General features: G+C 40.2%; 1 protein-coding gene across 6 annotated transcripts in view; it reads left to right on the top strand.

Annotated features, from left to right (window-relative positions):
• Positions 1-2,204: 2,204 nt before the first annotated feature.
• ATXN3 (ataxin 3) overlaps positions 2,205-17,483 on the top strand; it is a 29,787-nt gene continuing 14,508 nt past the window's right edge. For 3 of the 6 annotated variants that reach the window (XR_009053080.1, XM_057730486.1, XM_057730490.1), the window contains exons 1-6: positions 2,205-2,268; positions 9,328-9,492; positions 9,722-9,766; positions 12,346-12,431; positions 12,856-12,922; positions 14,949-15,036. Coding sequence is in view for 5 of the 6 variants with exons in the window: in XM_057730486.1 (XP_057586469.1) it covers positions 2,245-2,268; positions 9,328-9,492; positions 9,722-9,766; positions 12,346-12,431; positions 12,856-12,922; positions 14,949-15,036 (475 nt within the window). In the remaining variant the exon portion in view is untranslated. Of the gene's footprint in view, positions 2,269-9,327; positions 9,493-9,721; positions 9,767-12,345; positions 12,432-12,855; positions 12,923-14,948; positions 15,037-17,483 lie in introns of those variants that run through there. The other 3 variants (XM_057730487.1, XM_057730488.1, XM_057730489.1) reach the window with 3 other exon arrangements.

Below are 17,483 nucleotides of genomic sequence, written 5' to 3'. Positions count from 1 at the left end.
TGGAGTTAGGTTGCCACAAATTAAGGAGAACGAGGAGTTACCAGAAGCTGAAAGAAGCAATAAAGGAATCTCCACTAGAGACTTCAGAAAGAGAATGGCCCTGCGGACACCCTGGTTTCAGACTTCTTGCCCCAAGAACAATGAAAGAATAAATTTCTGTTGTTCTAAGCCACCAGGTTTGTAGTAATTTGCTACAGTAGCGCTAAGAAATGAATACAATCACATTTTTTTCTGAATTAGTAATACATGAATTAGCTCAAAAATCAAGACTAAAATTGCATACAGTGAAAAAGTCTCCTCCCACTCTTTCCCCCATTTGCCTAGTTCCCTTCCCATTCAAACACTTAACCTCTGAATTTTCTGTATCCTCTTCCAGAGATCTGTAATGCCAGTACACACAGAAAAATAAATATGTGTTTCTCTACACAGACACACATTTTTTTTAAAAACAAAATCAGAGAAACTGGTTTGCATATTTTTTAACTTCATGAGACTATGATTTATTTCTCCAGTTAGGCCACAATTTCTTAAGAACACTGACTGTTTCCAATATAGGACTGTGGACTGTACATGCAGAGACATTGGATAAATGGTAACCGAATCCTCCCCTTGAGCACCTCATCCTGCTGGCAGTCTTATTTCCTTCCCTCCCACTGCCCCTTCTGTTCCTCTGGGCCTGCACTCACCAAGGTCACCAATGGTCTCCAGAGCAGCACAATTTAGTGGGCTCTCCTAAGTCCTTATGTTGCTGGACCTCTGGGCAGCAACTGACACTGACTGCTCCTTGAAACATTTCCTTCCCAGGACTTCCATAACATTACACCCTCATGCTTTTCCTCCGTCCTCCTTGGCTATTCCTTCTCTACCCTCAAGGCTCTGCTAGATCCTCCTCTCAGTCTCCTCCTTTCCCCCAAGATGATTATATTCACTCCTGTGGTTTCAGTTCATTTTTTTATGCCAACAACTCCCCATTCTACAGCCAAACTGTCTATGTATCTGCCTATCTATCCATCCATCCAACTCAACATAAGTACTTGAATATCTCAAATTTGAAATTAGATATTTCAAATGCAACCAACATCTGCAAAGTGTAAACTTTTTGTCTACTCTTCCCCAAGCCTTCTCCAATTATTCCCTATCTCAGTGAATATCCCTCCTGATATAGTGGCTGCCTAGGGCAGAAACCCAGAAGTCTGACCCTAAAATTTCTGTCTCTCTCATTCCCCTCTCTCTCACCAAGTTTGGTTGAATCTCCCTACTTGCTAATTATCTCTCAAAATGGTCTCTCTCCATCTCCAAGTCATGACCCTAATCCAAACACCATCGTCTCTCCTAGGATTCCTTTGACGGTAATTGCTCGCTTCTGTGGCCATAGCGATCATTCTAAAACGCAAATCTGAGCCTGTCTTCCTTCCTTTTAAGTCCTTTATATAGCTCCTCACTGCCTTTAAAAAGCACACCTTCCTTAACCTGGATTCAGCGTGCAAGACCTGCACCTATCTTCCTCGTTCAAGCTTCCCCCTTGACTTTATTGGACTTTTCACCTCCCTCTGACCCACTTCAGGGTCAGAACACTTATACCAGTGTTCTGGACTTACTAGCTGTGCTGTTCTTAATCTTTCCCTGCCTCAGTTTCTTTATGTGTAAAATAGGGATAATAATGCCTACATCAAAGGTCGCTGTATTAAATTCGTTAATATATGCAAAGCACTTACAAGGGTGCCCACCTGACAGTAAGCCCTACATAAATACTCTCATTTTTACACAAGTATTCAGTATTGAGGGATGCAATGAGAATTTCTGTGGGGGAGGAGGAGAAAGATATTAAATAACTGTATGCAAATATGTCAAAAAGAAAGTCCAAGGTAAAGAGGAAAACGAAAAAACATAGAACCTGGGTGGTCTTTATCCAATCCCCCAGAAGCCTAAGAATCCATCGCAATGAGTGAGAAACGGAGATGATCCTCCACACGGCAGGGGTCGCTGTAGCATCCCCCAGCCGGGGGGATAACAGGAGATGGGAGGACGCGCTACAAAGGTCACGTGCCCTCGGGTATACAGCCCCGGCGTTCACGCCTCTTCGCGCCGCGTGACCCATATTCTTGGGGGTGACTGGTCTACACGAGGCACGTGGGCAGGGGCGGCCCGAGGAGGGGCGGGGCAGGGGGGGCGGAGGGGTGGGTGGGGGGCGGAGCTGGAGGGGGGTGGTTCGGCGCGGGGGCCGTTGGCTCCAGACAAATAAACATGGAGTCCATCTTCCACGAAAAAGTGAGTGTCCGCGTTCGGTGCGGAGCTGTCTGCAGCGCGGTGGCGGGCGTGGGGCGCGGCATCGCTACCTCTCGGGGAGCCGGGTGGGACCGGAGACGCCCGCATCCCGATCTCGTCGGGCGGGAGGAGCTTGACTGAGAGGGGAGCTTCACCGATGCCCCCATTGCACCCTAAGGCCCTTTGGCCGGAGGAGCCGGAGGAGACCCGGGCCTGGGATGTCTGGGAAGCCGGGAGGGAATAAGGGTAGGGCCGGCAGCACGAGAGTGGGGATGTCTTCTGCGCTTCCTCTCCACTTTCCGTGGGATTCCTTCTCTAGTTCCTCTCCCCTACTCTCCCTACATTCTAGCTGGTCACGTTTTGGACACCTCCTTCTACCCTTGCCAACTCCACCCCACTCTCCCAGTCCTACCCCTTGGAAGAATTAACTTTTCCTTCTCTGGGCTCCTCAATTCTGTATGGAATTTCCCATACACTTAGATCCTTCTCCTGCACTGGGTCCGTGAGCCTCTCGATGGCAGGGACCTTGGCTTGTCCTATGGAGGGCGTGACACTTAGGGAAGTGAAGTAGGAAACCCCGTGTGCCCCTGAACTGGGAAGTCATCACAAGAGTTTTTGTTACGAGATGTTTGGGTTTCGTTTCCTTTGGTAGTGGCATCTTTCCGGGTCGGGAGGCCAGCTCTCTTATTAGGTATTAAGGGTGGGCGGGAATAATTTTCTTGTTGTCTGTCTAGCCTGTTCTGCTTTGATTCTTCCATGACCATGCACTTGAAGATAATGTTTGTGGCATGTGGAGAAACTCGTCTTTTCTCGCATGCAATTATCAGAACATTTGGGTGTGAGTGAAACCTTCCCCAGGAAAACTTTGGCACATATCTTGTTTCATAATAGTTTCATGTTTGGCAAGAGTTGCTGGTGAGGCTGTTATTTAGTAGAAGCAAAGGGGTTTTGTTTTGTTAAATACTTATTTATCCATTTAAAAATAAGCATACACAGCAATCAAAGAAAGCAATCAAAGACAAAGGAAGTGCATTATAAATCTAAACAAATTGTTATGGAATGCTTTTCTTTATAGAAAATATTTCAGGTTTTGGCACTAGAATAGACCAGTTTTTATGTGTGGGTGAGAAAGAACTCAGTGGTATGGTTATCACTAATCTTTTGACTTGACTGACAATGATGTATGAATCCTGGACAAGAGAAATTTAGTCGCTTGGCTAAGAAGACTGGGGGAGGAGAACCTTGAGTGGACATATTTTTATGACTGGTTTTAAAAAGCTTTGGTTTATGACTAATTTTCAAAAGCTTTGGTGTAGGACCAGACCAGTCAACACTGAAGACTTTAAATGTTTCCGCATCACTTCTTGAGAATTTAACAATATATACTTTTTAACAATAATGATTGGTACCTAGTTTGGATAGATTTCAGTGAAGGTAGCTACTTAACGGTGGGATCAAAAGAAGCTGGATGCTAGCCTAATGAAAACCTGCTTACCTGAAAGAAGTCCCTCTAAATTATCAGCGTGCATGTAGACTTAAAGATACTTCAAGAACACATTTACCCTCATCAATTTATAGATACTTAGAAATGAAGACTTAAAAGTTCTTTAGGCATATTTCAATAGTATGGAAAGCACCTGTAACCATAGGGCCTGTTGTCCATCTCATATACAGTCCATTCTGGGAATCTTTGAGCTCAAGATGGCATTTTCCAGAGCATGCCCTTCTCTTCCTCCACATATATTTAACTCTAGGTCCTGGATTTGGAGAGCCAGAGAACCAACTTTGGCCCTAAGGAAGCTGTGCATGTATGGATACTGCGTACAAAGGACTTTGCAACCACTTCCTCTTGGAATTTTGGTTTCCCCATCTTCAGAGTTGTCGCTTTTGAGTGCCCTTTATTAAGTTAAAATGTAAACTCAACAGTTGTGTATTGATATATCCCCAGTGCCTGGCACATAGCAGGTGCTCAATAAATATTTGAATGAATTAAGAGTGTTCCTTGAGTATCATATGGTGCTATTTATCTAAAGTAAACATTTTTTTCTGTAGATATTTTTGACTTTGCAGGTCATTTATGTCCTCACATGTTCTCGTGTGTGTGTGTGTGTGTGTGTGTGTGTGTGTTCCCAACCATCTAAAAATGTAAAAACCATTCTTAGCTACTGAAGCAGATTGAATTTGGCCAAAGGACTAGAGTTTGCCAATCCCTGATTTAAACCCTAATTTTATATGGCTACCAACTGTTGCGGTTTTTTGTTTTTTAGGGTTTTTTTTTTAAATTCTGGTGCCTGCTTTCTGTCGTTTTTGTTATCACTTCTATTGCTGACTGCTGTTGGTGAGGTTACTGTGCCATCTGAATTGGCACTTTTATGCATTTACAACTGAGAATGATAACCAGACTTGTTGGGATTATATTTAAAATCAGTGAAAATACTGGGAAGATGCTGAGCATTGACTTTATGACATTTTTTTTTTTTTTTTTTTTTTTTTTTTTGTGATTGCTGGTTCCTAGCCATCTTCGGGATATTTGAGGTTTAAGAATCACCAAGTTCCAAATAAGTGGCTTGAGGAAGTGGTAGTAGTACAGACTTGAAACCTCTGCCTGGGTTCGAATCCCAGCTCTGCATTTACGACCTGTATGATTGAGTTACTTGTTATCTCTGTGTTTCCTCCTCTGTATTTGAGGATTATGAAGTGTCTACCTCAGAGTTACAGGTGCTTAGAATGCTTCCTGGCACATAGTGCTGGAGAAGTGCTGGCCATTGTGGTTATTCAGATGCTTGTGTTTGCTGAGCCTCATAGTAAGGGGTGGGGCCTTATTCTTGCTAAGGTGAGATGAGCAAGTGCTGCTAGGTTGATTGTGTCACCCTAGTTAGGCCATTTCTCAATGCATCTTGCAGGTTATGCCTGGTTTCTGTTGTAGGCAGTAGTGTCTGTGGGAATTTGAACTATTTTTAGGTTGGTCCTGAAGACTTTGGGGACAGCGAGGGAATGATTTGGTTGCAGTTACCCTTTGTGGTTTTGTAAGATATCTTGGTAAAACTGAAGATGCATTTTGTTCATCTTCAGATCCCAACACAATAAAGTCTGGGCTTGAAATCATGAAATTTCAATACCACTGAACTTTGACTATAGCAAAGTGAACTTCTATCCAACTTTGCTTAAAGCTTGATGAGAGAGAAGTGGCTGGGGGGACTTCCCTGGTGGTCCAGCAGTTAAGACTCTGCGCTCCCAATGCAGGGGGCCCAGGTTCCATCCCTGGCCAAGGAACTAGATCCTGCATGCCACAACTAAGAGCCTGCATGCTGCAATGAAGATCCCCAATGCAGCAGTGAAGATCCCCAACATGGCAACTAAGACCGCATGCAACTAGCTAGCTAAGGAAGTAAATAAGTAAATAAATAAATAAATAATCAAAGAAGTGGTTGGGGATAGTTTGGGGGGTGGGGTGGGGTGGGGTAGGGTGAGCAGGCAGGGAAATGCATAATCTTAGATGGGGCCATTTTACAGTTTTTTTTGGTCCATGTAGAATTTGACTCATCTTGTAACTTAAAGAAAATAATTTTATTTAAATTTGACTGAACAATTTGTTCTTTCCTTGTATTAAATCATATTAGAAGTACAAAACTTGATATAATTTCCTACAGCAATACAGTTTTACTTCAACTAGGTTTAATTTCAAGGGCTTATTTTTTGTATTTTAAAGCTAATTTTTTTAAAGAGAATTTTTAAATCAAATATTTGGATTAACTATTTCTATATACATTATTATATATGGTGACCATAGTCTGAGAGCCCCAAACTGGAGCATGTAGCCTGACAGCAGACAGAACATTCCCAGAAAATCCAGCGTCTGGTCACTGTATTAGGTAGCTCTTGATGTGAAATAGCTGTATCTTAGAAGAGACTTTTTTGTTGTTGTTTGAATTTTTTATTAAGGATAACAGGTGTAGGGGCGCACAGATCATAAAAGTAGAGCTCAATGAATTCTCATGAAGTGAACACAAGTGTGTAAATAATACGGAGATCAAGTAACAGAACATATACCTGCATCCCGTAAGCCCCCTTACGTCCTCTTCCGGGATACTAACTCTCCCTCCACCCCTGAAAGGGTAACCACTATCCTGATTTCTAACATCATCGATTCATAAGTTTTGTCTGTTTTTGAGGTTTTGTAAATGGAATCATATAGAGTGTACTCTTTTGAGTCTGTCTTTTGTTTGACATTGATTGAGTCATCCATATTGTTGCAGGTAGCTGTAGTTAACCCATAGTCATTGTAGTTAACTCATAGTCATTGTTATATGGTATTCCTTTGTGACTGTGACACAATTTAGCCATTCTACTCTGATGTGCATTTGAGCACTTTCCAGTTTGGTGGCCAGTACAAATAGTGCTTCTATGAACATTCTTATTCATGTCTTTTGATGAACATATGTTTGCATCTCTGTTGTTTACGTTATGTACCTAGTGGTGGAATTGCTAGATCACAGGGTAGGTAGATGTTAAGCTGTAGTAGATATTCCAAGTAGTTTTCCAAAGTGGTTATGCTAATTTACACTTCCATCAGCAGTATATAATAGTTTTGATGTGTCAAACGAATCCTCTTCAACATTTTAGCCATTCTGGAGTGTGTAGTAGTAACACATTGGTAGTGTTTTTGTTTTGTTTTTTTAATAAATTTATTTATTTATTTATTTATTTATTGGCTGCGTTGGGTCTTCATTGCTATGCACAGGCTTTCTCCAGTTGCAGCGAGCGGGGGCTGCTCTTCGTTGTGGCGCGCAGGCTCAATTGTTGTGGCTCTCGGGCTCTAGAGTGCAGGCTCAGTAGTTGTAGCACACGGGCTTAGTTACTCCGCAGCATCTGGGACCTTCCCAGACCAGGGACTGAACCCGTGTCTCCTGCATTGGCAGGCGGATTCTTAACCACTGTGCCACCAGGGAAGTCCCGATAGTTTTAATATACATTTCTCTGATGGTTAATGAAGTTGAGCCCCACTTTTTGTGTTTTTTATCCATTTGGCTGTCCTCTTGTGAGTACTTGTTTGTCTTGCCCATTTTTCAATAGAATATAAGTAGAATATCTGTGTATCCCTCCAGTTCACATTATATTATTCAGAGTGAGAGTGGGTTTCTGACAGGAGGAATACAGTAGAAGGAAAAAGAAGTGGAGACAAGTCCTCTCTCACCATCGTAGCTATGACTTGAGGGATAGATAGTGTCTTCTTTAACTTCAAGCTCCTTATCCCATACCAAAATATGAAGATAAACTTGTCTCAGCCCCCTTTCTCACACTCAGACTATCTCAATGCTGCATTCCTATTCCATTATATACATATATCCTGTATCTTTTTCAGCAGCTGAATTTTGTTTTAGAAAATTAACTCAGGAAAAAGATGTGTCTTGCAAGGAGTTGGTCTTTGGGGTCAGATCCATTGTGTGACATAGCTCGGAACAAATTGCAGGATGTCCGACAGGCTTGGTTAAGGAATAGACTTTACTGGTGTTGCAGAAAAAAAACTGATCCCACGAGAAACCAAGCACAACACTCGGAGAGTTGGAAAACTCAGGTTTATTGAGCCGGTGGACCCAGGCAAGCTAACGCTCCAAAATTCTGGGGCCCCGTTTCAGGGGAGTCTTCTCCTTATATAGGTTAAAACATACAGCTATAATTGGTACAAACTGTTTGGCTACAAATTACTATAGGTCACGGGCAGTTACAGAGCTCTGGAGTTGCCATGGGTTACACACATAGTAGGGGGTCCTAACAGGAACTTGTAGGAGCCGGACATTCCATTCCTATCAGGACTAAGGTCACAATTTGCATTCTCACATTGGTTGCAGGTTGAAGTTAATGGTCACTTAACAAGTCTATGTGCAAAGGGTCTCAAACAAAGGCTTGGGGTGGGTGCCTGAGAGCGAGACAGTCTTCCCTTATCTGATCACTCTTAGTAATTCATTTTACTGTTTAACTGAGAGTGGCGAGCAGGCCTTTGCAAGGTAGAGGAGAGTAAGCAATTAAAAGTATGGAAGTTTCAATTTCCTCATCACTGGGGAAATGGAGAATTTAGAAGGCCAGGGTTAGCAGGAGAAGAAGGTGTTTTCCCCTCTGCTCTCATCCCACTGAGAGACCAACCCGGGGCTGGATTCACAGGGAGGGACCTCATCCACCCAGGAGTCTCCCTTCTTATAGGGAAAGAGCAGCATTGTTGAGGGGAGAGGGGTGATACACAGGTGGCTTAGTTGCAGGCAGCCTGGATTTAGGTTTGGGTTGCCAGCTGTGTGAGAAATCCAGCTGCCCAGACCCCAAAGATTCTGGGGCCAGTGGGAAGTTGTTTTCTCTCCACCCCCATAACAGGAAGCCAGTGATCTCATGGAGAACTGAGCTTGGATGCAGCCCCCTTGCTGGCTTGTCTAGAAGTGAGCTCCAAGAGTGGTTTTTGGACAGTTTTGCTCATTGCACCACAGTGTGTACATTATCTGCGGAATTCTTGAAGAGAACCTCAGCTTTGTAGCTACAAGTCTTCAAAAACATGGAACAGAATTTTCTTACTATGTAAATTCTTGAGAGTCTGCATCTGTTCATGGATTTAAAATTCCATGAAGGAACATTTAGATGGAGCAGAGATTATCTTGTTAAAAGAACAAATGTTCTAGAGATTAAAATTCCCTGTTAGCATTAGTAATTTATCATGAAATCCCCCCAAATGTATTTATTTTAGCCACTGAAAATGAGGGAGGCTAAATGTTTATTATAGAGTAGTTTTTAGTAAAATTTCAGGTTTGGTGTATTTGATACATGATGTTTATTTACTATAAATCATTGTTTTTAATCATATAGCTAAATAATGGTATACTAGTGTCATTAATGGTAAAATTATGAAGTAAATGTTAACAAATGAAAATGCATGTACCTGTGTTAATCATGCTTGTCTAAAGCTAAAAATGTTCAGCTGGCTGTGTTAACAAGTTGATGATTACATTTCTCTTTAGGGGAAGACACTGTACAAATCTGTTTTACAAATCACATTTGAATTTTTTCTTTTGAAAATGTTAGCAAGAAGGCTCACTTTGTGCTCAACATTGCTTGAATAACCTATTGCAAGGAGAATACTTCAGCCCTGTGGAATTATCTTCCATTGCACACCAGCTAGATGAGGAAGAGAGGATGAGAATGGCAGAAGGAGGAGTTACTAGCGAAGACTATCGCACATTTTTGCAGGTACTGATTTTAAACTCGCAAAATCATGTTTCTTTAGAAAATGTGGGTACTGTTTAGAGAAGGATGAACCACTCTTCCTATGGGGATCTGAGTTGTTAATTATAACTCGACTCTCAACTTTGTAGATAGGAATGCACAAGATGTTATTTTAAATATGCACACTAATGACACTTTATCCTTCTCTCCCCACCCTCAATCCCCACCCCAACTACCTATCCAAATTAAACAGCAGCCTTCTGGAAATATGGATGACAGTGGCTTTTTCTCTATTCAAGTAAGTAGTCTCAGGCATCTGTTAAGTGTTGTTTATGTCCCAGGCACTGTTTAAGCTCAGGGTGTGCTTTTCACAGCCTTTCATAGTCACTATAATGATGTGACCTTCAGTCCTCCACTAGACTAATGTGACCGTCTACCTTCAATAGATTGTGTCTAAGAGTATAAAATTATACTCTAGAGTACTAGATTTTTATGTAGATAAACATGAAAATTAGGACAGTAGACTCTTCATCCTAGAGTAGAGCTTTTTCAAAGGAGGTTGTTAATTTGCATCTGGATGCTAATAGCCATAATTCCAATGAGTCACAGTATTTCAAACTTACTGTCTCTTGTGTAAATTTGAGAAAATGCAGCACTTTGCTACCTTGCATTTAAATCAGCCTACCAGGATTGGATTCCTTCATTATGGCATTTGCCTTTTTTCTTTTTTTAAACTTATCGCTCCCCTTGAATTCTATGGGTGAATATGTACGTACCTGTGAGATTGATTCTTTCATGCCTGGATCTTTCATTCTATTTCTAACACCTGTGGGGCATATCCAGGGTTCTTTAGAACCTCTCTTGGGGGACCTTTTTCTCTGCTTGTATGTCCCTGTGCAGTCCTCCTGGACGTCGCACTCACCAGCATTTCCAGCCAGTGCTTTATTGTGGACAGTTACAGGTAGCAGCTACTGCAGGGCTCAGAGCAGAGGCCTTAGCAGGCCCAGTGCCTGCCATTTCCTGCTTGTGCAGGGCTGCTCTTTTTTTTTTTTTTTTTTTTGCCTGCTCCTCTTGGCCAAGGCAAGTGGGATCTTATTATAACTTCACCAACCAGGGATCAAATCTGCACCCCCTGCAGTGGAAGCATGGATTCTTAACCACTGGACCTCCAGGGGAGTCCCTGCAGCACGGCTCTTGGTGCCAGTTCACATTTGCCCACCTTATAGCATTCACTTTTTGTCTGTGTTTGTGCCTGGTTCACTTGCTACTTTGTTGGCTACCTTGAAAGGTAGGTCGTGAATTTTCAGAAATTTCTCTTGTTTTTCTCAGTTTGAAATAATCAGGTTTATCTTTTGTTTTTTTCCTACAGATCACAAACCCATAATAGAAGTTTAAAATTTGTGAAGGTTTCAGTTTAATCCCCAGAAATAACTCATTTTAATAGACATAAAATTATCATTATTACGTATCAGGAGGTGAGTTGGCTGTCAGTTTTCTAAAGCAGGACCCATGGCAGCCAAGTTATCACATGCATGCAGTGGACTCATTTGAAGAACAGCACTTACTAGGTAGAATATACATCTGGATTTTTGAGGCAGTTTTATCTAGGAATTGTGTGGTTCTCTGGAACATTCCAGAAACTTAGTATAAAAAGTACTTTTATAATGTTATGTTTGTATATTACTTATGGACTCAGTGATAGATCTACACACACACACACACACTTTAAAAACCACAGCCTTCTGGGGAAAATTTTTTTTTTTTTTTTTTCTAGTTGGCAACAGTGTCGTAAAACACACATGGTGAACATTTTCTCCTGTCATTCTTTTTTTTTTATTTTTTTTTTATTTTTTTTTGGGGGGTACACCAATTTCAATCATCTGTTTTTATACACATATCCCCGTATTCCCTCCCTTCCTTGACTCCCCCCACCTCGAGTCCCCCCCACCCTCCCCGCCCCAGTCCTCTAAGGCATCTTCCATCCTCGAGTTGGACTCCCTTTGTTATACAACAACTTCCCACTGACTATCTATTTTACAGTTGGTAGTATATATATGTCTGTGCTACTCTCTCACTTTTTCTCAGTTTCCCCTTCACTCCCCGCCCCCTCCCATACCTTGAGTTCTCCAGTCCATTCTCTGTATCTGCATCCTTGTTCTTGTCACTGTGTTCATCAGTACCATTTTTAGATTCCGTATATGTGAGTTAGCATACAATATTTGTCCTTCTCTTTCTGACTTACTTCACTCTGTATGACAGATTGTAGTTCTATCCACCTCATTACATATAGCTCCATCTCATCCCTTTTTATAGCTGAGTAATATTCCATTGTATATATATGCCACATCTTCTTTGTCCATTCATTTGTTGATGGGCATTTAGGTTGCTTCCATGTCCTGGCTATTGTAAATAGTGCTGCAATAAACATTACGGTACAAGTTTCTTTTGGGATTATGGTTTTCTTTGGGTATATGCCAGTAGTGGGATTACTGGATCATATGGTAGTTCTATTTGTAGTTTTTTAAGGAACCTCCAAATTGTTTTCCATAGTGGCTGTACCAACTTACAGTCCCACCAACAGTGCAGGAGAGTTCCCTTTTCTCCACACCCTCTCCAACATTTGTTGTTTCCAGATTTTGTGATGATGGCCATTCTGATCGGTGTGAGGTGATACCTCATTGTGGCTTTGACTTGCATTTCTCTGATGAATAGTGATGTTGAGCATCTTTTCATGTGTTTGTTGGCCATCTGTATGTCTTCTTTGGAGAAATGTCTCTTCTGGGGAAATTTATGTGTGAACTACAGTTGTCTACACAACTAACATGGCTACACTACTTAAATTTGGAATTTTAAAAAGTTGCTATTTTTTTTAAACAGGTTATAAGCAATGCCTTGAAAGTTTGGGGTTTAGAATTAATCCTGTTTAACAGTCCAGAGTATCAGAGGCTCGGGATCGATCCCATGTAAGATTTTATTTTGCTTTTCCTACATTTGATTTTTAAATTTATACTTTCTTAAAGGAGAAAAATACATCTTGCATGCTTTTGCTTTGATATTCCCTGTTTCATTCCCTCAGGTTTTCCTAGTTCACCTTTTGGGGCATGTGTGAACATCTGCCCCCTGAGCCTTCCTGACCCCTCAGTGTCTGGCAGTGCAGAGCTGATCCTTGAATGGGGTGTGGTGCCTCGATTTTGCATGGCATCACTGATCTGCACAGAGATTCATACTGTTCTGTAATTTTTTAAAAATCAGTGATATTTAAAACTGTAAATATAATCCTAAATCACCATAGGTTTTGTATAATACTTTCCAATAGACAAACTAAATGAATATGAACTCTAATATTTCAACTTAATATTGTGTATGTGTTTTTTTTCCTGTTTTTAGAAATGAAAGATCATTTATATGCAATTATAAAGAACACTGGTTTACAGTTAGAAAATTAGGAAAACAGGTAATGCTTCTCCTCTTTCCCTGTCTTTTTTCTCATTCTGTACCTCATTTGCAACTGAAGTGTAGGGGATTGGTGCCTTCATCTTTAAAGCACTAGTCCCCTACACTTGAGTTGCAAGTGAAACTCACCAAAAATGTGTGTATATGGCCTGGTTTCAACCTAGAGAGAGAGAACATAAGTAAAATTCTCTATTTAAGACAATATAGGCATGGTTACTTTTAATGTGTTTATGAGTTTTTATGTGACAAAGATGCTCTGTCAGTTAACTATTGTTTTCATAGGTTTGTATGAAGCATAGCAGTGTCACAAAGCCTGAAATAGTGTCTTGCATGAATAAAAATTTGCAATCATGTTTGCTTTAGCTTAACAAGATTATTCACATTCCAGAATGCCATGTAATATATGTATCTACATAAATCATTTCTATTTTTTTTTTAAAAAGAACATGGAATGTGTCTTGATCTTGAGCAAGACTTTTTATAAGATCAAGAAAAGTACCTTAAGTATTATTTTTTAAAATAATTACCAGTGATTTGGTAGACACGATACCATTTTGAAAGAGTTAAAGTCCTTTATCTTAGAATTTTGACTCTTTGAAAGAGGATTATTGAAAACAGGCTAATGTAAGAGAAAGGAATGAGTTACTGATACATGTAACAACATGGGTAAATCTCAAAATAATTGTGCCGTGTAAAAGAAGCCAGACACAAAATACTACATACCGTATTGCTCCATTTATATAGAAGCATAGAAAATGCAAACTAATCTCTAGTGACAAAGCAGACTGACCAGTGGTTTTGCCTAGGGAGGAGGAGAGCAAGGAGCAGTGAAAGAAGAGGATTACAAGGGGCACAGGACACTTGGCAGTGATGAATATGTTCACTCTTTTGGTTGTGGTGATTGTCTCATGGGCATATACATATGTTAAAACTTTTCAAATTGTACACTTTAAATATGTGCCGTTTACTGCATGTCAATTATGCCTTAATAAAGCTGTTTTAAAAAATAAATGAATACAAAACAAAAAGAAAATGAAATCAAGAAAGAGTACATTGGATTAAGTCAACACAAGATAATTCAAAAACAAAAGCCCTGCTATTATCTTTTAAGTCTGTTTCCTAGAAGTAGCTTCATCTTAAATGGTTATTTCTTAAGGTCCCGCCTGGGGGGCAAAGAGCAAGTAAGGAGGTGTGTTGTTGTGCAGGAGAGACTGACCCAGGTGGGAATCAACTCTGGGAAAAAACCAGGGCAGGACACTGCCAAGGATGTTTAACCTCTCGGTTTTATTTAGATCTTTAAAAATATGATCAAGTGTTCTTCACTTTCATTATCTGAAGACTTAGATTCTAGGAATTCCTTTGTATTGATTTGCATGTAAACTTATATTATTATTTTGAAAAAGTTTTTTAAATTTCTTTATTTCTTCATTTATTTTGGCTGTGCCGGGTCTTAGTTGTGGCACTTGGGATCTTTTAGTTGCAGCAGGCGGACTTCTTAGTTGCAGCATGTGGTCTCTTAGTTGCGGCCTGTGGGATCCAGGTCCCCAACCAGGGATTGAACCTGGGCCCCCCCGCACTGGGAGTTCGAAGTCTTACCTGCTGGACCACCAGGGAAATCCTCTAATTTGAGAAAATTTTTAAAACTTTAGTTCTTCAAAATTGAATTTACACATTTCAAATTATCTTTGACAAATATAGGTAATGTCAAATTATGGTTTATGATCTTTGGTTCTAATTTGTATTTTTGTTTAAAATTGTATTTTTCATTATAGACTTTTGCTGAGGTCCCTGTGTAAAGAAAGAGATGACTGAGAAAAATATTATTTCTGTGAAAATCCAGGAAAAGTAGTTGGCCATAATGCTGACAATAACTTCTGAAACTTTTGTATCTTGTGGGTTAAATTAGGATGCCCATGAGGTAGTGATCAAGTGATTTTAATTACATGCAGTAGTGGCTTAGTGATCTTTCTAAACTGAGTTGGCGATTATAAATTCTCTTCTTTAAATATTGACAATTTTTTTTCCAGTGGTTCAACTTGAATTCTCTCTTGACGGGTCCAGAATTAATATCAGACACATACCTTGCACTTTTCTTGGCTCAGTTACAACAGGAAGGTAAGTAAAGATAACATTTTATGTTATCTTTTGAAGTAGCTAAATAAAACTCATAAGAAGTGTGTCACAATACTGTTTTCATGGCAGTGGCAGGGAAATAATCTTGTGTTTTACGCGGTGAGCTTTAGGCTATGATTTGGATGATTTAGGCTGTGATTTAGTGATCACACTGACACTTGGCCCTCCCCTGGGGAGGCTGATCCTTTCCAGCACCTCTACGTAATGGCTCTTTGGTCTTCTATACGCCATATACCACAGAGCCAAAGGAGGGGTAGATATTCTTCTTGTTCCTCCGGCCACATACCACAGAGCCAAAGGAGGGGTAGGTATTCTTCTTGTTTCTCCATACCCCTTCTAGGCCACTCTTCTTCCCTAGAAACTCCAGCTCCTTTGAAATATGTCACTAGATTAAGCTCTACCCCCTGCTCTTTTGCGGTCTTTTGAAGTCTGTGATCGTCCTCCTTTTCCACTGAAGACTTTAGGATCTGACGCACTGTCGTCTCTCTACTTCAACTCCTTCCATCATTCTTGGTGATTTCTACATCAAAAATCAATCCAGTTCAATCTCTTCCTTCTTACTGTCAAAGATCATTTTCTTCACTCTCTCCTTGCATTACTAATAACTGTACTACCTCCAAATCCCAACCATAAGCATCCTACTCTTTGACTGTTGCCTCCTATCTTTATACCACATTTTTCTATTTTTTTAATTTCTTTAATTTTTAATTCTTTAAACCCTACTACAAGCCTAACTAGTCCCCTTACATCCTTAAATCCTGAATTACCCCGCTTATTTCCTGTAATCCATCATTATAATAACTCTGTTACATTTCTGAACTCCTTTCTCCTTCTCTCCCTCCATCATACCTTTATGGCAAAATCCCAGCCCTGACTAAAACCCAGTCTTGGGCTTGTATAGTCCTCCATCAGAGCAGCTGAACATGGCTAAGATATAGAATATGATTTATTTTGCTTTAAATTTATGATCACAAGTTTCTTTTTCTTTTTTAATGTTCATATGATCACAAATTTCAAATGAGCCTTAGTGCTACTTGATATCCCTACTACGTTCTCTTGGTAAGTTCACTTACCACTATCCAAGATGATGATGTCACAGCTTCTGCCTTCAAACCTCTGACCACTCCCCTCCCCCTTCCTGACTCCCAGGTTATGGCCTTCCTTTATATTCTACTACGAAAACGGGAGCAATTAAAAGAGAACGTCCTCATTTTTCTACCAGCAATCTCTCACCTTGCTTCCATCTCTACCTGTGCTTCAAGTCTATTAAAATAGATGAATTGTCCCCTGTTCAATTGTTCCAAGACCAACCTCTCCACTTTGGGGCTAGATCCCAGCTCCTCTCACCTACTCAGGATCTTTGCTTCTGCTTTCGTTGCTCCACTCTCCTGTGTGATTAGTTTCCCCACTCTTTTCTGTATTATTCCTACCAACAAAGAAATAAGCTTTTTCTCTCCATTGATTAAATAGAAAAAGCCTCTTTAATGCCAGTCAACTCCAGCTGTCTTCCATTTTTATTTTCCCCTTAGAATCACCTTTAGTGTGTTGTCTTCTATTCACAAACTCATTCCAGTTACACTATCATAACCAACATGTCACTGAAAACCCTCTTCTCAGTGTCAGCAGTGACCTCCACATTTGCCACTGCCAGTATTCAATTCTCAGTCTTCCTTTGACCTCATCTTTTTTGAGGGTATAGTTGATTATATCTTCCTTTAAACAGTACAGAACAGAACTTTCTTATCTAAAATTTCAAACAAGTATAAAAGTATAGAAAATAACGTGGTAGACCCTTATATCTCGTATACCTTTTGCCCAGCCTCAACAAATACCTCATGGCTAGTCTTGTTTTACCTATACCCTACTCACTTCCTTTTCCAGTTTATTTTGAGAAAATACTAATCATCTTATCTTCTTTGTAGGTGGGTTTTTTTTTTTTTTTGATTCTTTAAAAAGCAAGGACTCTAAAAATATATATAGTCACAATACTATAATGACACATAAAAATTTAATTACAGTTCTTTAATAACATCACCTAGCCAGCCAGTGTTCAAATCTAAAATCTCCTTGGTTGATTCTTCTTCTTTTTTTTTTTTACAATTAAAGCAGATTGAAATAAGGTTCATTGATTCCATTGGATTGCTGTGTCTCTAAAATCTATCTCTAGGTTTCTTCTCCTCTTAATTTTTTCCTTGATTTATTCTGTTGAAGAAAATGGGTCATTTGTTCTCTTTCCCACGTTCTGGATTTTGCTGGTTGCATCCATTTTTTCCTCTGAGCCCTGGATGCCCAGTAGAGTGGTCCTTATATCGAGAGGCTCAATCAGATTCAGGTTAATTTGGGGAGGACAGAATTCTCTTCACAGATGGTTTGGCACTTGGTGTCTAGCTGTCTCTCCTTTTATGATTTGGGTAGCTATTGATGGTCAA

The sequence above is a fragment of the Hippopotamus amphibius genome, chromosome 4, assembly GCF_030028045.1.
Source record: "Hippopotamus amphibius kiboko isolate mHipAmp2 chromosome 4, mHipAmp2.hap2, whole genome shotgun sequence".
In the NCBI taxonomy this organism is placed as follows: Eukaryota; Metazoa; Chordata; class Mammalia; order Artiodactyla; family Hippopotamidae; genus Hippopotamus; species Hippopotamus amphibius.
The sequence above is the reverse complement of the archived record's forward strand: the minus strand, read 5'-3'. Positions and strand labels throughout refer to the sequence as shown.